General features: G+C 49.3%; 2 protein-coding genes across 8 annotated transcripts in view; one reads left to right on the plus strand and one right to left on the minus strand.

The window, feature by feature from the left end:
- Rab6a (RAB6A, member RAS oncogene family) overlaps window positions 1–3,343 on the plus strand; it is a 36,852-nt gene extending 33,509 nt beyond the window's left edge. For all 3 annotated transcript variants that reach the window (XM_006982140.4, XM_006982141.4, XM_076548325.1), the window contains one exon: window positions 1,330–3,343. In XM_006982140.4, the coding sequence (XP_006982202.1) occupies window positions 1,330–1,394 (65 nt within the window). In that variant the 3' untranslated portion in view covers window positions 1,395–3,343. The remainder of the gene's footprint in view (window positions 1–1,329) is intronic.
- Plekhb1 (pleckstrin homology domain containing B1) lies at window positions 2,314–20,736 on the minus strand. 5 transcript variants are annotated; one of them, XM_006982139.4, is made up of 8 exons: window positions 20,569–20,731; window positions 19,187–19,262; window positions 17,527–17,679; window positions 16,864–16,966; window positions 15,472–15,511; window positions 11,971–12,075; window positions 7,846–7,945; window positions 2,314–7,303 (listed from the first exon to the last, which is right to left on the minus strand). In XM_006982139.4, exons 2-8 carry the CDS (start codon window positions 19,221–19,223, stop codon window positions 7,167–7,169), a joined length of 675 nt encoding a protein of 224 aa, XP_006982201.1. In that variant the 5' UTR covers window positions 19,224–19,262; window positions 20,569–20,731; the 3' UTR covers window positions 2,314–7,166. The 5 variants fall into 5 exon arrangements, with proteins under 5 accessions (XP_006982201.1, XP_015856184.2, XP_042135499.1 ...); XM_016000698.3 differs by having other exon boundaries at window positions 20,645–20,677; XM_042279565.2 differs by lacking the exon at window positions 20,569–20,731 and adding an exon at window positions 19,709–19,866.
- Window positions 20,737–20,988: the final 252 nt, after the last annotated feature.

A 20,988-nucleotide genomic window follows, 5' to 3' on the forward strand; every position in this document is an offset into this window, starting at 1 on the left:
TAGCTTCTTATTGTAATTCAGATTTTGTTGCTTGCTCACTTGCTCTTTTCTGTGGTGGGGTGGGGTTTGTTTAGAATATCTATCTATCTATCTATCTATCTATCTATCTATCTATCTATCTATCTATTTATGTCTTAAGACAGACTTGATTTCAGGGTAGCCCCAAAACTTCTGACCCTTAACCTTCCAAATATAAAGGTTATAGGCATGTACTGGCTAAGTATATCGTCATGTGGTACTGGGGGTTTACCGGCGTCTCCTGCCTGCAGCAGGCACTCTGCCAACTGAGCTGCAGTTCCATCCCTCTTGCTTTTTTTTTTTTAAGATTGTTTGCAGAACCACAAAAGCCAGAAGAGGTCATCAGGTCCCCTGGAGTTGGAGTTACAGATAGTTGTGAGCCACCCAGTGTGAGTGCTCAGAACTGAACTCAGATCCTCTGAAGAGTAGCAAGCACCCTAAACTGCTGAAACTTACCTCCAGACTTCCTCACTTGCTTTTTATTAAGCAAACAAACTGAAGACTCCCAGTCTCCTGATGTTGCATTTTAAATCCCTTTGACTCTGAGTTTTTCCAGACTTGGCACAAGAAATAACTCAGAATGGAACTGTACTGTAGCTTCTTCTTGTAAGAACAGGACATAACAAAACACATCTAATGATCAGTTATTTCCTTTTTTTTTTTTTTTTAATTTATTTTATGTGCATTGGTGTTTTGCCATGGGTGTCCAGTCCCCTGGGACCGGAGTTACAGACAGTTGTGAGCTGCCATGTGGGTGCTGGGAATTAAACCCAGGTCCTCCGGGAAAGCAGTCAGTGCTCTTAACCACTGAGCCATCTCTCCAGCCCAATCAGTTATTTCTAAGAGTTTTGATTGGATATTTTTACATGAAGACAAGTTTATTAAGCTGAAGACTTCATGACACTGTATTCTGTGACTCACATTTCTAAATGTTTAATATTTTTCAAGTCTTTACTATTTTTATTACTTTTAATATAAATTCTACTGAGTTGGAGTAACATTATAAATTTTCCCCCTTATTTGAATTATTTTGTAGGGTATGGTCAGACTCTTACTATATGTAATTCTTTAAGGAATATCATCTTCATATAGTTTTCTTATTCATACAGAATAATTTTCTTAGAATAGATTACCATGAATAGGGCTAATATTTCATTGAATCTCGTTACATATAAGAGATACATTATGTCTAAAAAGTAATGATTGAATAGGTCTGAGGTCAAATACAAGTAGAAAGGGCTTGCCAGCCATGTCAGAGTCAGCAGTTAGAATTGTACTTTTCTGTATATGACTCCTTAACTTTTGTTTCAGTGATTGACATAAAACTGGAAAAGCCTCAGGAGCAGCCAGTCAGTGAAGGAGGCTGTTCCTGCTAATCTTCCCCTGGCATCTTCAACCCTTCTGCAGAAGCTCACTGCTTTGGCCCCCATATTCTTTCATTGACTGCAGTGTGAATATTGGCTTGAACCTTTTCCCTTCAGTAATAACGTATTGCAATTCATCATTGCTGCCTGTTTCGTGGAGATGATCTATTAGCTTCACAAGCACAAAAAAGTCAGTGTCTTCATTATTTATATTTTTTAAAAGCCAAACAATTCAGCATATTCGTGATAACTTTGAGGATTAGATACATTTTCTTAACATTTTTTCCCTTTTTAATGTTATGATAATGTACTTTAAAATGATGAAAATCTCAGCAGTGTGAGTATGGCTTGTCAAGGAACAGTGTGTTCACAGCAGCATTTGCCTACCTTCTTTCTGTCTCCCAGCTTTTCTTAGCTCTTCCTTCTCCCTTGCCCTGTTCATACCCTCCCCAAACAAACAAGAGGTGGCAAACAGCAGTCCAACCAAGCCCTTTGGAATTATCCTTAGTTTTATAGATGCCATTGGCTCCAGGCCATGAGCCACAATGTCCAAAATTATTCTTGAGCACTGATATAAACTACTTAGACTTTCTTAGAGGTCAGAACTCAGCTATTGCTATTAATGATGGGCCGTGCCTGAATGAGGGAAGGGTTCTGTTGTGTCTTCAAAATGATTCCTAATGAATTGACTGAGTGCTTACAGGTAAAGGTGCATAAGACATGTTTCTGACCAGAACAGGTAACCCTTTCACATGAGCTTTACTAGACTCTGGGAGAGAAAAGCAGCCAAGTACTTCAGAACTGTTTTTCAATATTTATTTCATCATGGAGAATTTATAAAAGTTCAGACAGTTCTCCCCAAATTTTTTAATCGTCTTAAAAAAAATCAACACCTTTTAAAGCAATAGATTTCACGTGGGTTTCTTTTCTAAAAAAAATGCTATGAAGAGAAGGCATTGTAAAAATCAATTTCCTTTAAGAACCAACCAAAAAAAAAGTAAATTGGCAACGTGAAGAAAACTGTTGTAACTAGTAGAAATAATGATATCTAAAGTTTACCAACAAAAGAACCCTCACAGAATAGCAAATACTCCTCTGCTCTGTACATTTGAGGTCAAATTTGAATATGGAAATAATTTCCTTGCAAGCCCCTAGAGGCAGATCAAAGAAAGCTTGCATTAAGAGGGAAAGGAGAGAATGAAAATAAAAGTCACTATAATGCAGATTTATGCCTTATTTTTTAGCATTTCTAAAATGTTGGGTCTTTCGAGCTGTTTTTGCTTTTTATTAGATCTATATAAATAAGTTAACTAGCAATTTAGTTTTGTATTTAAGCTACAATTAATCTTTTTCTTTGGTGATATTTATTTCTTTGCCTTTTTTTTTAACTTTGAATTTTTAGGTGTTTTGTTGAGTATTTAGAGCTTCATCACCATGGCAATATGTATTTCCCTTGAAACGTTGCAAACAAATATACTAGGAGTGCACCCTTTTAACCTTTACTAGTTATTGTGAGATTGCTGTGTAAGTTAATAAACACATTTGTAAATACATTGTTTGCAGGGAAAACATTCTGAGTTCTAGCTCAGGAGAAGCCTGCTGAGTTTATGTTGTAAGCATTAACACAGTATAAAGATGAAAAGACAACAAAAATAACTTCACACTTCCTCACCTCCTCATTGCAACAAAATCCTTAACTGGGAAAACCTGACCCCTTCTCCTCCTCTTTCTCCTCTTCTCACTTACTGTCACCTTGTAATACTTGGAGAGCACTTGGATTATGGATCTGAATAGAGAAATACTTTCAGATAATCATTAGCCCACATACCCTGTAACTTATACTCAAAGATGGGATGGAGTTGTAAAGTGCTTTTATAATACATATTACTGTTAAAGCAAGGATTGACTCTTTTGTTTTATTTTGACATGGCATGTCCTGAAATAAATATCAATTCAATATGGCAGATGGTTCACATTCTTTATTTGAAGAAATTGTGATTTCTGAAAAGGGGGGTGATTGTCTTCCTAACTGTTGCATTTGATTCTTTTTATGTTATCTTTGAAAGGAACCAGTATGCAGCTTTTCATTTTGCTCTTTTTATTTGGCTTGGGGTTCTTCAGCTGAAGCAGTAAAGTGTGTTCACAGTCTAGATTTTTTTTAAACAAACACAATTTTGCTGCCAAGTATATAAATAAATAAGACACAGAAAAGTTACTGACTTGGTTTCCCGTTCCTGCCAGTGTGCTGAGTGTGCATGTGCTTCTTCTCTTCTAGAGCTATAAGATGCACTTGAAATAAAATAGTAAATGAATAACAAGAACAGATGGAGGACAGGGAGTCTGAAATCTTCTCAAGGGTGTGAGAGAGAGAGACAGACAGACAGCCCTTACTGTGGTAGCAGCAGGGTAAACCAGTCGTGCACCAAATGTGACATTTTGGTCGGTGATGGACCACATACCAAACAAGGTCTCATACAGTTCCAACTGAGCTCAAAAATGATGCCGGGTGATTCTACAAAACATCTGTTGTCTGTGGTAAAGTTAGTATAATCTGTTGTGTTTTCAGTCACATAAAAGGAGAGTATATACAATTATGTACAATACATGATGGCAATAATAAATATCTGTATTGCTGTTTTACTTACTGTTATTTTTAAATGTAGTTCTGCTTACCAAAATTACACCATCCAGACCCTTACACATGTGGTTACTATGTCTCTTGGTCATAATGTTCTTTTTTGTTAAACTTGTGGTGTTCTGTTGATTATGACACCAGCAGGGAGTAGACTGTACCAACACAGATTTTATAGCCTAGGTTTGTGTCATAAGTTATACCATGTATACTCTGATGTTGACTTGGTGAAGAGATTATATTGCTATTAGGCAAGGAATGACTAATTACTTTTAGCTGACACGATGATGCATATGTGTAAATGCAGTACTGAGAAGCCTGAGGCAGAAGGATTGTGAGTTCAAGGTTGGCATGGGTTATAAAGTCATAGGTTGGGGGTGCACATGACCTTGCAAGCAGGGCTTCTAACCACATTAGCCCATTGCTGGTTTTAAGCTTGAGCTTTAGCCAGCTGTGGCGGCACCCGCCTTTAATCCCAGCACTCAGGAGGCCATAGCAGGTGGATCCTGAGTTCGAGGACAGCCAGAGCTACACAGAGAAACTCTTTGTCTCAAAAAGCCAAAAATAAATCAACTTAAGGTTTTTTGGAACTCAAGCATATTTTTAAACCATTCAGATAGAATTGAACGCATAAAACAGTTCTTATGACTCCAAAGTCTGAAGTATCTACTCTCTGGCCATGTACAGAACAAAGGAGATCCCTGCCTTAGATCAGCCACATCTGACTCTCCTGCCCCATTTCAAAAATAGAGGTCACGGCCAGAGAACTTACTGTCTTCAGAGCTAGCGTGTGCACTACAGTTGCCACGAGAAAGAAGTGTTGATGAAAACAGGTAAGGTCCTGCAGTGAGATGAGGCCTGGGGGATTGGCCCTGTGGTTCGTGGAACTCGAGTGTAAGATTTGCCCCCTCTGCTCAACTTGATATTATGGTTTTAGTCAGATTTTTCTTTGGGCCGCCAGCTCCCAAATAGTGACACAGAGACTAATTATGAAAGCTCAGCCTTAGCTTAGGCTTGTCCCACTAGCTCTTATAACTTGAATTAACCCATTTCTCTTAATCTACATTCTATCTCGTACCACCCATCCTGCTTCTTCCATGTCTCCTCTCATCCCTGGTCCCTGGCTGGCGACTCCACCTTCTCACCTATACCTCCTGCCTAGCTATTGGCCCTTCAGCTTTTTATTACGCCCCAGTCACAGCATACATTTTCACACAGTGTACAAATACCCCACAACATATGTTCATTCTCAGTGCCTATGCTTGAGACAGATGACAGCTTCCTCAGTGTAGAGGTGTCTCATTCTCAATGCATGAATCTAGCTTCTAGCCCTGGCTGCCCTGTGTGTTCCTTTCTTTGGCTTAAATCAGTTTTAGCAGCGATTTCTGCTACTTGTCAGCCTCCAGAAGCCTGATGCAGGTTCTCTTTGTCCCTAGCCACCAGGTTTCTATGAGAACAATTAATTGGTCCTGCTAAGGTAGGGAAGCTACTGTGGAAACAATCCGAACTCTGGAAGCTGAGAAGGTAGCTCAGTCAGCAGAGTCCTTGTCACTTAAACATGAGGACTTGGGTAAAAAGCTGGGTGACAGCATGAACCTTTAATCTCAGCCATGGGAAGGCAGAGACAAGAGGATCCCTGAGGCTTACTGGCCAGTCAGTTTAGCCAAACTGGTGAGACATGTCAAAAATAAGGTGAAGATTGATAAAGACACTCTGGCTGTTGACCTGTGGTATGCGTGTGTGTACAGACAGAAATATTCTAACATCAGAGGTCTCAGCAGGCAGTGCCAGCTCTGGAGTATAGAACAGAGACCCTAGCATAGCTTCTCCTTTTGAGTCCTCAGAGATGGCCAGCTTCCATCTGCTGTGTTATGGGTAGGGAAAGCGAGGTCTAGAAATGAGTTGTCACAGCCAGGCAGTGATGGCGCACGCCTTTAATCCCAGCACTTGGGAGGCAGAGGCAGGCTGATCTCTGTGAGTTCGAGGCCAGCCTGGGCTACAAAGTGAGTTCCAGGAAAGGCGCAAAGCTTTTCACCAATTCCATCCAACTTCATAATGCACTCTGTCAGTAAATGGTGGGTCACAGAGATGTCCTGAGGAACAAAAGAAGCAGAGCCAGTTCTGGGGACAGTCAGGTCTTTATTAGTGTGTGCAGCTGAGCCAGTGGAGCCTACCCTCGTCTACAGGGAGTAATAGTGGGGATCCTAGCCACTGGGCGACTGGGACGGGGTAGTGGAGGAGTGTGGAACAGGATCAAATGGAGAGATTGCTTGCCACATACAGGCAGGCACATGAGGGGTTCCCCAGGACGGTGCCAAGGTGGGTCAGGCACCAGAGTGAAGGAAGAGAAAAAGCCTCAGATGGTAACAGTCACAGTAGAGCTGAGCTCCTGGGATCAGAAAGGCATTTCCTAATGGAAGCAACTTCCTAAGGCTGGAGGTCCCAAGGAGCCCACCTGTCCCACAGCCAGGAAACCCAGGGGTTTAGCTCACCTATCATGGGGAAGCTAGTAGTGGGAAGAAGGTGCCAAACTCCGTGTATGGAGAAAGGATATGTGCCAGTACTAACAGAACAGGCAAGACGCTCGTTACAGTTGAAATCGTGAAACTTTCCTCCATAAAATGCGCATCACCTTTCTCCAGCAAGCTCCTTGGCCTGGAGGACACCACAGTCCAAACCCTGCCTCAACACCACGCCAACTGTACTCTGATGCTTTAGACCTGTAAGGATGTTCTCTGCTCATTCTTGCTGCCAACGGCACCCAGACTGCCTGCCTTGCTCCCCCCCCCCCCACCACGTGTCCTTGTCAGACTAATAACTGTAGCTTTGTTTTCTTGTGGTCTCTATCCCTCAGACACTTGGAGCCAAATGAAGTCATATTTGCTGTATCTAGAAGAAATATATCTCTGTATGTGGTTTATGGGGGTGCCTGGCAGTAGGTGAGGATTTCGGCCAAGTCTGCCTAAGGTGTTAGCTTCCTCTGAGAGGGAAGGAGCCTAAGTGCTGAGAGGAATGGGCTGGGGTAGAGAGCTTAATGGAGAGGAAGCAGTCAGAATGAGACAGGGTTTAAATGGTAGACAGCAGAGGGCAGTCAAGACCCATGAAGGGGTCTTGTGTTCTACATGCACTTCCAGAGGTCGGAGCCCCGGGGCTCAGAACCAGCAAGGCGACCACATGAGGGAGCCGAGGGCAGCACCCGTGGCAGCCCCAGCAAGCATGCCCATGGCCAAAGGGGCGCCCGAGCTGTAGCAGGGATCCTCTCTCACTATCACGTGTGTCACACCAGGGCCTGTAAGAAGAGCCAGAGGGTCAGGGTCAGCCCCTGGGACCCTAATCCAGTCCCACGTTAAGGTATGAACTCATTCTGCTCTGCAGCCAGAGGAACAGACTTTGCACCTGCCGCTGCATCCTACAGGTCAAACACTAAACACTGATTTTTAGTGACCATGGTGCTGGGACTATGCTACAGGACACCTCCGGATCCCTAGGCGCCTGGGGATTTGTGCAATATCTGAGGATGGACACTAGTCACCAACACCTTGGGAATAGGAAGGTGGTTGCCATTCCTGCAATAGCCACCTGGGGTCGCCAGCAGCACAGGAATGTCATTGCTGGGCAGTCTGGCTGAATAGGGCCTGCCTGTGGAGGCTGAGAGATCAGAGCAGGGGTAGGCATGGCTGTTTAGAATCTTGGGATCTGGACTGGGGTACTGCTGGTGGGATTTGAAAATGTACCCTAAAAGGACGAAGCCTAGTCTTCACTGATAGGTCATGGACAAGGTCTGGTGCAGGGTTGTGGTGGGCAGAGGGTAGGCATGCCGGGGGCACTTACCTGCATAAGGTGGCCCATAGTAGCTGCGGACGTAAGTGGCCTCGTGCGCGTTGGGGGGCACCACCTCGTAGTAGTCCTGATACGGGCTGTAGACGCGTACCTGGGAAGTCCGGTCAGGTCAAATGCCCAGGAACTTCCTGGTCTGGGTTTGGTCCTGACCCCTTCATTCTCCTGTGGCCGCCCTCCTCCCTGGGTACCAGGAAGCTAATGGAAAAGGCACTGCCTCCCGATAAGAGTCCATGACTCTCCTCCTCTAAAACTTCAACCTTTACATCCAGCTCCCAATGATGCCTTTTCTCCTACCTTGGCTTCCTACGTTGCTCAAATTTCCCATGGCCCCCAAATTCCCTTTAGAGGTCTCACAACTCTACCATCCTTTCACTTGGAGAACCATAACTGATTACTCTCCTAGTCACAGGGAGAGAGAACTCTGGCCGAGCCCTAGGCATGAATTAGTAGAGGAGGCGTGGGGCAAAGGAAAGGAAGAATAGGGAGGAGAAGTATTGAAATAACTATCATCCAGCATCTACTGCAGAGCGGGTCCCAAGGGAGGTGCTGTCCTGTGTTACCACCTCTGGTCCTTAAAGACAGGCGTTGCTATCTATCTCCAGTACCCAGGGCTGCCCTCCCCTTCAGCCTTCTACCAACCTCCCAGAGCCTAGCTCACAAGTCACCCACTCCAGGAAGCCCTCCTGGTCTCAGAAGTATTTCTTCTCGGGTTCTCTGTGAATTGGATAGTCTCCTCCTTATCCTCTGTCTTAACCTTTCCCCCTGCTCCCCAGATGTGTACCACTCAGGGACAAGGCCCTCAGTTTGTGTCACCAGCAGGAGATAGCACATGACAGGAGTCGGTAAATACATGCATGATTAACAGTAACTGCCAATCCATACCTGCCACTTTACTCATGGGGTAGCAGACCTGGAGGGGGTCAGGGCCCCCTTACCTCCTGGGACACTCCCTCTTAACCCCCTTCTGGTTTTGTGTCTCTCACAAGGCTTCACACCAGAATGTCACAACTCTCTTTAGAAGTTCGTACCTGCGGTGGTGGCGCACGCCTTTAATCCCAGCACTCAGGAGGCAGAAACAGGTGGATCTCTGAGTTCGAGACCAACCTGGTCCACATAGCTAGTTTCAGGACAGCTAAGGCTACACAAAGAAACCCTGTCTCAAAAAACTAAAACAGAAAAAAGGTCTGTATGTGTCCAACTTTACTAACACAGATTGTGCTACCTCTCCATCTCACCGCTGTTCTTTCTGGAAATGTTCTTGTCTGTAAATGCCACCACCATGCACCTGAACCAAGCAATCAATCATGTGGGCACCTTAATTAAAGGGTTCCTTCTCCATTTTGCCCTTTTGTATATATGGAGGGGTGTGTGTGTGTGTGTGTGTGTGTGTGTGTGTGTGTGTGTGTGTGTGTAGAAGTCAGAGGTTGATGCAAGGTTTTTTTTGTTGTTGTTTGTTTTTTGTTTTTTGTTTTTTGAGACGGTTTCTCTGTAGCTTTGAGCCTGTCCTGGGACTCACTCTGTAGACCAGGCTGGCCTCGAACTCACAGAGATCCACCTGCCTCTGCCTCCCGAGTGCTGGGGTTACAGGCATGCACCACCACTGCCTGGCCGCAAGGTGTTTTTCTTAATCACTTCAACTTTATTGTTGAGACAGTTTCTCACTAAACTTGGAACTTGCTGGTTCACCCTGACTGCCAGGCCAGCAAGCCCCCAGCACCCTCCTGTCTCTACTTCCCTGGCACTGAGATTGTGGAAAGCACTGTTTTCACCTGGGTGCTGGGGGTCTAACCAGGTCCTCATGCCTTCATGGCAAGAACTCTCCAGACCGAGCCATCACCCCATTTCTGAGACAGGATTTCCTGCAGCCTAGCTTGGCCTTGAACTCACTCTGTTTTCTTCCGTGTGATGTTGGGGTTTGAACCCAAGGCCTGATGTGTGTTAGGCAGGCGTGTACCACTGAGCTCCATTTCCATCTCTTGGTACCCTTCTCTTTGCACACTGGTCTTTCACACAAGGTCTTAGGATTCTCTCTTCACAATATGCTCTTCTGACAGCCTACTGGCCGATGCCGAGAGAGTAAGGCACTGGCTTTAGCAACTTGGACACTAGCGTGATCTTGGTGGGAGGGTTGTCTTTCAAAGGAATGGGGGCGGAGAAGTCAGAGAAGACTGAAGAATCCTTAAGGGGGGGCGAGGAATCCATCTTACTCCATGAGCCCGCCCTGAAGCTACAGTGAGCTGGCCTCTGTGAGGCTCTGGACTGGGTGGAAAATACCACCTCATGTCTCTCCAGGGCTCCTGTCCCTACCCTCCAGCTCTGGGAGGCCCAGAAGAAAACTCAGAGCACCTGGCAACAGGCAGGTCACCCCAGAGACCTCCTGAACAGAAGCCTGAGGGCTTCTCCCATGGTCCAGCCCCTCCTGTGGGCGGAGACAGTGCTGTTCGATCAGTGAGTTACATGTAAATAACCTCCTGGCCTCATCTAAAAATGTTCTGAGGTTTATGATCTTCAAATCCCATTTTTTAGTGCCACTTGAAGTCCCCGGCCTCTGTGATGAACTGAGTAACACTGATCAAGCTAAGTTAACCTCTCGGAACATGTGGCGCATTAATCCTGGGAGACTCCAGCAAAACAGCATCTATTGACCAAGGACTTCTGGGCTCAGTTGTTTTGCCTGCCGCAGTCACCAGAAGCCTCACCCCATCCCCAGTATTGGGGATCAACCCAGTGCCTCCCACATGCTAAGCATGTACTCCACCGCTGAGACACAAACCCAACCCCAGAAGTCAGCCTTGAACATGCAGATTTCCAGGCTAGGGGTATATATAGTTCAGTGTTAAAAGCAGTGTTTGCCTAGCATGTGTGAAGCTCTGAGGCTAATCCCCAACACCACAAAAAATACTTATATAAATATAGTACAGTTCCTAGGCCCCACCCCAGACTTAGGAGGCTCCAGCAGGCAGAGGATACCAACATTTGTTGCTGTCATGGAAGTCCCTAAGCAACTCTAAAACACAGCATCAATGAGCAAGAAAAAGAGTTTGCAATTGACCACATAATAAGACCACAAGCTCCCATGTCCAGTCACATAGCGCTAGACCAGGTGTTATGCTGAGCCCTGGGGACAGAGAAAGAGTGGAGATCCAGAACCTGTGTGCTGGCTGATCTTCATTGTCAGTTTAACTGGACTTGGAATCACCTGGGAGACACACCTCTGGGTGTGTCTGTGCTGTGTTTCCAGAGACTTAACTAAGGACGAGAGACCCCTCTGAATAGGACAGCACCCCGCTATGGTATGGGTTAGGCTTCCAGACGAACTAAAAAGGGGAAATAAAAAAGCCAGACAGACACTGACATTCCCCTTTCTCTGGCTGAATGTGAGCAAGCAGCCTCAGATTCCGACCACCATGCCTCCCTCCCCCCAACGGAGGAGTGTACCCTCGAACTATAAACCAACATAAATCTCTCGTTCCTTAAGTTGCTTCTTGTGAGAGATACTTGGTCACAGCGATAAGAAAAGTAACTACTACATCCTGATTCCGAGAAACATCCAGAGCAAGGATAGACCCAAACTAAGTCCCTTCCTTTCTTTCCTTACTCATTCTGCGAGCTATTCATGCCAGTTCCTTAGAAAGGGGGTACGAACAGACTGTCCCCCATCATTGAGCACATGCTGTACACCCTGCCCTGTGCTGGGCTTCACTGGGCAGAGCAAATGAGTCCTGGTCCTTGCCCTGGAGGAAGTTCCAGTTTCAGAGGGTCTAAGCAGATAGGAATAAAGTGACTTTTAGGCCAGGCAGAACGAAGCCAGTGCTAAGAACCAGTGACAGTGCTGTCCTCACTAAGGAGGTAGTTCTTTCAGGGTGAGCATCAACTGGCCAGGTGAACGAAGAAGCTAAGGGTTTGGGGAGCAGAAGACAGCGTGGGTACCCGCAGGAGGTGAGAACCAGGGCAGCTGCAGCAGAGGACAGAGCAAGCACAGGGCTGAGGAGACGTGTGGTCCAGTGAGGAAGGAAGCCATTGATGTCCGAGAACAGGGAAGGGATGGGACAGGTGGCTTTGGAGGCTCATCCTGATGGCCCGAAAGGAGGCAGGAAGGCCTGATCTTGCACTTACCCAGATCCGCCTCTCAACCTTACAGGGCTTCCAGGAGAGGGTCGTACACCTGACCTTAGGGCAAACCCGACGGCTCCTGGGTGGGACGGTGGCTCCCGCTGGGGCCTGCTCCAGCCACAGAAACCCAAGAAGGGAGAGGGAGGGAGATGTCAGATGCCCTTTACACCTTAAGAGACTGGGAGACGTTACCAGGCCCTTACCAGTGTCCTGTGCCAGCTGTTCGTGTGCCGGGGAAGGTCAGAGATGGGGAAGGGGTGTCAACTACTCAGGAAGAAGGAACAATGGCCTCCTCGCTCCCCGCCCCCCACCTCAGTTTCATGCACATGGGGATCCCAGTCTCTTTACCCCCATAATTCCAGCCTCATCTGTGACTATATCCCCATGAGCCTCCTCCCAGAGTGGGGCATGTGGAGATACAAAGTACAGGCCACTCCTACATAGGCTCAGAGACAAAGAAGCCCACAGACATGGATGTGGACAGACAGACAGACAGACACAAATACAAACACAAGCAGCAGCCCTAGCAAGCCAGAGCCCGGAGGAATGTGTATTTGGGAAGCAAAGAGAGGGAGCATGGAGGGCCAGGCAGAGGTGAGGGGTCAGTACAGCAGGCAGGTGGACAGGCAGAGGGGAGGGGTGACAGGCAGAGGTGAGGGGTCAGTACAGCAGGCAGGTGGACAGGCAGAGGGGAGCAAGACAGCTTCATAGAGTCACAGAGTGCAGAACGGTCAGCCCTCACCTCCTTCCTGAGTCTTCAGTGCCACTGACTGGCCCTGCTGGTGGGGGAGGGCAGGGCAGACGGGACTTTGGAACTCAGAGGATGGTCAGCCGACCTGGCTCTTTGCCCCTGATGATTCTTGGTCCTCCTTACTTCTAGTTTCTCGCAACCACCTCCCACCTGAAAACCCAAGGCGGCCCCCAATGTCTGACTGCGGCCTTGGCGGGGGGGATCTATTTCTCCAACTAGACTTTGAGACCCTTCATGACCTGACCCTGATGACCTCAGATGTCACTTCTCCAATGCCACTCCCTCCATGGAAAACCTTCCAACCGGGCCAGACTCCAGCCCTTAGGTGCACACATTTGCAAGCATGCGCACACACAAATCCATCTCCCCTGCCTCGGCTCACATAGCTCCTCCTACCAATGCCAGCCTCCTTACTAAGTCCGCTAAGCAAGTCTCCAGTGAAGGCTCCTCCAATGACTTAGGATTGTCAGACTCTGAACGGGCCATTTCTCCTTTCTCAACCTCAACTTCCCCATCTGTAAAGTGGGAGTAATAAACCAACTGCCACCCGCCCCAGCCCTTGTTGGAAGATGAAGTGACATAACCAGGCCAGGTAATTAGCACAGTGTCTGGCCCTCCGCAGGTGGATATACTCCAGAGGGCTTCTAACTGTCTTGACACTCTCCAGGTGAGAGAAGTCTCAACTGTGCCACTGGCAGAAGTGACAAGCAGAGCCTGGAGTCCGGCAGGTGGGGGCCCACGCTGGGCCTCAGGTAATGCTTCAGACCCTCACCTCCACCAGTCACTACGCACTCTTACCTGCATCTCCTAAATGCCTGGGCTCCTCAGCCTGGCGGCCAGCAAGACGTCATCCAGACCTGCAGCCTGTTGCAGGGAGACTGGCCCCAGCTCCTGGCTGGTCCCTGGTTATTCACTCTCACCCACTACCATTGACTCCCTCCCTACCGGTTGGCTTCTTTTTGTGCTTGTTTTTGAGACAGGGTCTGGCTCTCTGGTCCAGACTGAGCCCAAGCTTGTAGTTATACTGTTTCTGCCTCCCGAGTGCTGGGATCACAAGCCCACACTGCCGCACCAGCTCCAGGATGGCTTTTTGAAAATACAAGTCTGGGACTGAAGAGAATGCTCAGTCTGCAACGTGCCTGCCTCGCAAGCACAAGAACCTGACTTCCGTCCCCTGCCTCCATGTAACAAGCCGTGATGGCAGACACAGGAGGATCCCTGGGCTTGTTGGCCAGCCGCCCTTACTAAATCGGTGAGCCCCAGGTCCCAGTGAGCAGCCCTGTCATTCACAAGGTGACTGGCTGAGTCAGGCGGTGGTGGCGGTGGCACTCAGGAGGCAGAGGCAGGCGGATCTCTGTGAGTCCGAGGCCAGCCTGGGCTACAGAGTGAGTTCCAGGACAGCCAGGGCTACACAGAGAAACCCTGTCTCCAAAAACCAAAAACCAAAAAATAAATAAAGTGATGGCTGTTGAGGACCACCACCCAAGGTTGACCTCTGGCCTCCACACACCTGTGCGCACACCCACAAATACACAGGCACACCATACATACAAATAAATGAGTACAAAGATTTTAAAAGATAGCTCGGGTCTGGTCAGCCCATTCTTTAGTTTTACTTAGAAACCGTCAACAGCTTACTGGTGCTCTTAGCAGAAACCAGTACTCTTAGAGCAAGGCATGACAGTTTATGCCTATTATTCTAGCACTTGGAAAGCTAAGGCAGGAGGATCACTGCAAATTTGAGATCAGTCTGGCCTACATGAGTTCAAGGCTAGCTTGGAATTCAAAGTCATACTCTAAATAATGTAACCAATATTCTTAGGACAAGGCACAGGCCTGACCCCCACAAGCTCTCCTTCCCCACTGTCCTTCACCCTATTCCTGGGCTTCAGCCAGCCTGACATCCTTTGTTTGTTTGTTCGAGACAGGGTTTCTCTGTGTAGTTTTGATGCCTGTCCTGGATCTCACTCTGTAGACCAGGCTGGCCTCGAACTCACAGAGATCCGCCTGGCTCTGCCTCCCGAGTGCTGGGATCAAAGGTGTGCGCCACCACCGCCCCGGCCAACCTGACATCTGAACCCCTTCCGGCCTTTGCACACACTGGTCCCTCTTACCTGGAAAGCTGTTTCCTTCACCATAGCCCCACCTGTCACCCAATTTATGTTTATCCTTCAAGTCTCAGCTTCCAGTGAGCTCACACCTGGATCAGACCACCGAAAGGGTCACACACGGCGTGCCTCTGCCAGAGCAGCGGCCGATATCAAAATGGAATAATGAATTCATTAGCTGTGTTTATATCTAGCCCCTTCCAGGCTGCGTGCAGGAGGGCAGAGACTGCATGCCGTGGTTTGCTTCCACCCCTGGCCCCTGGCGTGGCCCCTGGCGTGGCCCCTGACACATAGTAAGAACCCAATCCATATCTGTTGTGTAGACGAATGAGCCTGTCTTAACCATCTCCAGAGAGCGGACAATAGCCCGCCGCCTCACAGGACTGTCTGAGTGGCATCTTGACTGACGCGTGTCCCTCTCATCTAGCTTCCCTGCAATCCTCCAAGTCTTCATGGAGGTGTCTCTCCCTCCCTCCTGGGAGCCCCTGCTGACTCCTCCCTTCTCCACGGGGGACTCCAGGGGCCTGCGTCTGCCCGCATCTCATCTCTCCACTCCAGACTGAACTAATAGGCAGAGACCGAGTCTGAGTCACCCATGATTCCATGGCATGTGGGGCAGGGGGAGGGGGGAGAGGAGGGACTCACCGGGGTGGAATTCGCTTCCAACAGTGCTGTCTTCCATGCTCTGTAAAGGAAAGGTTTGCAGGGTAGGCATATGGGGCTCCCACCTTGTAGACGCTCACCCCCAACCCAGCCCTTAGCCCCACCTCTCCCAACTCTCAGGTAAACAAAGGCAACTGCTCTACTGCCCTAGTCACGTGGGTGGGCCCTGAGGCAACCTAGTAACTCTTTGTTGGCGGTTGGGTTTGGTTTTTGTTTTGTTTGTTTTTTGTGGTTTTTTTTTTTTTTTTTTTTTTTTTTTTTTTTTTTTTTTTTTTTTTTTTGGTTTTTCAAGACAGGGTTTCTCTGCGTAGCTTTGTGCCTTTCCTGGAACTCACTTGGTAGCCCAGGCTGGCCTCGAACTCACAGAGATCCGCCTGGCTCTGCCTCCCGAGTGCTGGGATTAAAGGCGTGCGCCACCACCGCCCGGCGTGGTTTTTGTTTTTATGAGACAGGGTTTCTCTGTGTAGCCCTGGCTGTGCTGGAACTCTCTCTGTAGACCAGGCTGACCTCAAACTCGGAGATCCACCTGCCTCTGCCTCCCGAGGGCTGGGATGACAGGTGTGTGCCACCACCGCCTGGCAAGCTAATAACTCAGTCCAGCCTCCTCTCCTCAGTTACCCCAATTGAGTTGGGGCAGGGGTGTCCTAGAGGACTTCTGAGCCTTGCATATCTGAGTGATGCTCTGCCTGCAACCCACCTCTACATTCTAACTTGCACAGTTTCCCAAAGCCGTGACCCATGCCTCAGGAATGCCCAGTGGATCCAGGACAATTGGGCCTTTGTTGGTTGCCATGGCATCTGGCTGGGGTGGACAAGGCTGCTCTGTGCTATCTGCCCAGATCTTGGCTGCCCCCACACCCACACACCCATCTCTTTCCTTCTCCTCCAGGGCAGAGGCCCAGCTGCTCAGGCTGAGGGTAGGAGGGGAAAGAATGTAAGGGAATAGATGGCACTGAGGAGGATGCCCTCAGCCTCCCAGGATGGGCTGCATCTAATATTGGGGTACCCTGCTCAGACACCCCTGTTGTTTTCTGACGGCAGGTCTAGGCCTACCCCTCAGCTCAGAATCCCACCATCAGGGCATCTCTTACAAGCAGGTCTTTTGAGATGCCACGGGGTACGCCTGTTCCTTTCAATCAGTCTGAGTGAGGGATCACTTCATCGGCTGCCAAATGTCTGATTCCAAATGTCAGGGACCCAGTACCTGAGACAGGTGTGCCTCTGTCTCTGTGTTCTCTGTGTATGCACCATTTACCAGTAGTTATTCCATTGTCCTGTGCTCAGCCTGTATGACAACACCTTGCTAACTGGCCTTAATCCCCTCTCTGGTTGCACCCCAAGATCCCGCTCCACACATCCTGTGAATCCACTCACATGGCATCATCCCGGGTCTCCGCACACAGGTGCAGGCGGGAACCCTCCCGGAGGTTCACTGTCAGCAGGCCGTCTCGGCTCCTGCCCTCTGGGGGCTGCACATCTGAAAGAAGACACACATACATGAGGATTCTAGAAACATAGGCCCTAGCTGCCCCCACCCCAGGAAACCACACCCAGCGGTAGGAATTGACTCTCGGGTCCTGTTTGCTGGTCATTGCCAACCTCTGATCCCACATACTGTCTTGAGAATCTGTCTGCTATACCCTCCAAACCCTTTCGACCTTTCCACATTACCGTAGCCTTCCAAGAGCATCTCTCAGTTACTGCACTATAGTATGGCTTCAGTCTTGGTTGAAGTGTTAGATTCACTGTGTGTCTCTAGGCCAGTGACATCACTTCTCTGAGCTTCTTTATTTCATCTTCCACCACTCTCTAGTACCTGCAGGTATTTTATCTGGACTAACCTCTGGGGTAAAGCATCGGGCGGGAACTCAACCAAGCACCAGACTCATAGCTAACTGACCTACAGTTGGCAAAAGCCCAGAAGCGGTGTTTGTGGGAGCCCTCTGAACACAACCAAGAGCCTTCCAATTGCAGTTCTCAGACACAGGAAAAACCCTGACATGGGCAGAGGTCCATCAAAGAAGTGCTTCTGCTCACCGTGACACTCTTGGCCGACCTTTATATCTCGGACATTGAAGTGGATAAGCACGCGGTCCTCCTCGTCCTGGGCCGTCTCATCATGGTAGTAACCCAGCGTGCCGTCCAACCACAGAGCAAACCAATTCCGCTTCCAGCGGCGGAGGATGGAGCCTGCACGATATTCCGGACCCACCAGGGAAGCTGAACCCTACCTTGCTAGGGGCAAGAGCCCCAGATGGGCTCCCCAAATCCCCTCAGCTCTGGCCCCCATGATTATCACTTCTTTCTTGTCTGTCTACCCTCTAAAATGAGGACAAGGCCTCTTTTCTGCATTTCTCAGCCCTGCCAGCCCCTGGCCTGACACAGAAGGAGCTCAATAGAAGTGTTGAACTGTTGACTGGCCGCTCATACCAACTTGTGGGAGCTTCCCAGAAAAGCCCACAGCTCTTCAAAGGCAAAGACCTCTCCCTACTGGAAGCCTCGATCTTGTCTCTTAGCTCTGGTTTGAGTGACAGTTATGGGTCTCTGCCTCTTGCACCATATTGGGGTCTGCACTTCCCCACATGAGGTCCTAAAACCCAGCAGGACGGGTGTCTGCCAAACCAAATGAACTGAGAGTGGACAGGGGCAAGGGCCATGGGGGCTCCTAGCCCAAAGGTCTCCAAGCCAGCTCCTCTTCAGTTTACAGCACTGGCTGGATGATGAGGGGCAGGGAGGTGGCTGGGGCCACTGTGGCTCTAGACATTTTACAACTGAAATGGTAATAGGACATATAAAACATTAGAGGTGGTGGTGGCAGACACCTTTAATCCCAGCACTCGGGAGGCAGAGCCAGATGGATCTCTGTGAGTTCGAGGCCAGCCTGGGCTACAGTGAGTTCCAGGAAAGGCACAAAGCTACACAGAGAAACCCTGTGTCAAAAAACAAAACAAAACAAAACAAAACAAAAAAATTAGAGGGCTTCCTAGCCAGGTGTGGAGGCCCACACCTATAGTTCCAGCACTCGAAAGAATTCAAGGCTAGTCTGGACTCTAAGGCCCATCTCAGAGAAAATAAATAAAATTGGGCATGGTGGTACTTGCCTGTAATCCCAGCACTCAGATGGTAGAGACAGGAGTTCAAGGTTATATTTGGCCACATAGTGAGTCTGAGGCCAGCTAGGGTTACATGAAACTTTGTATTCCCCCAGAGCCTCACAACATGCCCCCCAAAAGAGGACTTCTTAGAGCTATGGTTCTGAAAAAAGAGATATATCTCACTTTGCTCTGGACCTTGGCCTGTGTCCCGCCTGGGTTGGGGTGCTATGGACCCCAGGAATGTGCAGTTTAGAGGCGAGGGCCAGTATGGGCTGGGGAAGGGAGGCAGGAATACTGACTCGTGAGAACAGTTGTAAGTTAGTGTGCAGACTGAGAAGGGAGCCTCTGACCCAGCTTAGTGCTCCAGGGGAAGAGGGGTTCACCAAACGAGGGAAATCTAGCCGGTCTAGAAGAGTGCATTTTTACTAAACAGCCAGAAATGGGAAGAGCATGAATAAAGAGGAGGCCAAAGGTCCTGGTGTAGGGTAGAAAGGTTCGCCATGATGTGTAGAACACACCACACCATTTCCTTCCGCCCCACCCGCCCGCCCACCCCAGAATCAGGTGCAAGGCAGACAAGGACTTGACCCGGAATCACTCACTCTGTCTCCACAGCCAGCCGCCCCTCACCAGGGCCATTTCTTCAAAAGGACTGTCCAGGGTGGAGTCGGGTGGGACCTGTCAGAGCCGGGACACACAGACCTCACAAATCAGTGCAGCTCCTGAGAGCGAAGCCCCCAGCCCGGCCCTCCCTCGAGAGCCATCCAGGAACCACGCAAGGCTGCCTTAGTAAACAAACACAGGCCAGGCACCCTCTGCCCCACCCCCACCCCGCCCCCCAAGGCTCTGCTCCTGCAGAGAATGGGCACACTGTCCCCGCTGGGGTCAGCAGGCAGCCACGCAATAGGACGGGGTGGGGGTGGGGATGGGAGCCAGGCCAGGCTCAGTTCCAGAACCCTGCCAAGTCCCTGCTCCCTGCGCCTCTGGCCCGAGTGAGGCAGGTAAAGATGAAGTCCTAAAATGTTAGAAAATTGGATTTGGAAATGGGACAAGCACACAATATCAGAGTCGGGGCAATGAGTTTCCATGCTAGGAAGAGCCATTTCTGAAGTACACACACTAACACTGTGCCATTAATCACTGTGTGCCTGGTGCATTTCTCTGCCTTCGCCCATTATCTCTCTTCAGCTTCCCAACCATCCTCGCCATCATTCCAGTTTTAGAGACTGAGAAACGGGGCCTTGGAGAGGTCCAACCTTGACTACGAAGCAATGGAGCTCGGATCCACACCCAGCCACCTCAGCTTCTCTCCAGGAGCTTTTAAAACACGAAATGTCAGTCGGGTGTAGTGGCGCACGCCTTTAATCCTAGCACTCAGGAGGCAGAGGCAGGAAGAGCTCTGTGAATTGTAGGCTGACCTGGTCTACATAACGAGTTCTATAGGCCAGCCAGACTTACACAGTGAGACTCTGTCTCAAAAAAACCAAAACCAACCAAAAAAAAAAACACCAACCACCGCAGGATCAGGCCGGCTCAGAATCATCACTGGGGGGTAGGGGGTGGGGGCAAGCACTGCTAGTCTTTAAAGACACCGCCCCCCCCCCCAAGGTGATTCTAAAAGGCAGCGAAGTTTGCCAGGCGCTGCAAACCTCCCCAGACAGCCCTTTTAGGTGGAGACCTTGACTTTACCGGTGGTCGGACTGAGGGGGTCGGGGCCAGTGACACATCCCTGTGTGTGCTGGGGCTCTGCACAGTCCAGGTGCCTTCTCTTATTAAAGGACGACTCACTTAAGAGCAGGCGCCTCTGCCCTTCCCCCACCTGCTCACACCTGTTGCTGCGCAACTCAGGCTGGCACACCTAGAGTCCAAGCCTGGGCCTCTTGTGTTTCTCCTCCGGCTCATTCCCCTCTCCAAGTTCTGACATCGATCTTACCCGAGAGTCAGGTGCACACTCCCTCTCCAGTCCCCCTGGATGCACACCCACCTGTCCACACCTGCTGGGGGAACTGCCGCCACAAACGCCCGCTACTCGATGAAGCTGCTGCCCCAGCCAGTCGTACCTGCGCTTTGCATACCCCAGAGAGCTTGAGGCATGGCACTCCCCAGGCAGTGCCTGGGGCCTAGCTGCCCCCAGGCTCCGCCCTCCAGACCCAACTCACTCCCGGGGGGCGGGGGGGGCGTGGCATGGAGAAATTCAAGGACCGAGACATGCTGGGATTTGTAGTCTGCAGTCCTAGGCTGGGCAGAAGCTGCCTGGAGTAGCAGTTCTGTGCTGACCCCAGAAGGGGTAAGTAAAAAAGGCTACACATCTAATTTTATTTTCTTCCTTTCTCCTTTTCTTTTCTGTTTTGTAACAAGGATCTGCTCATATTTCCAGGGCTGCCCTTCAAATGATCTGCCTGAG

Source organism: Peromyscus maniculatus, chromosome 1, assembly GCF_049852395.1.
Source record: "Peromyscus maniculatus bairdii isolate BWxNUB_F1_BW_parent chromosome 1, HU_Pman_BW_mat_3.1, whole genome shotgun sequence".
In the NCBI taxonomy this organism is placed as follows: domain Eukaryota; kingdom Metazoa; phylum Chordata; class Mammalia; order Rodentia; family Cricetidae; genus Peromyscus; species Peromyscus maniculatus.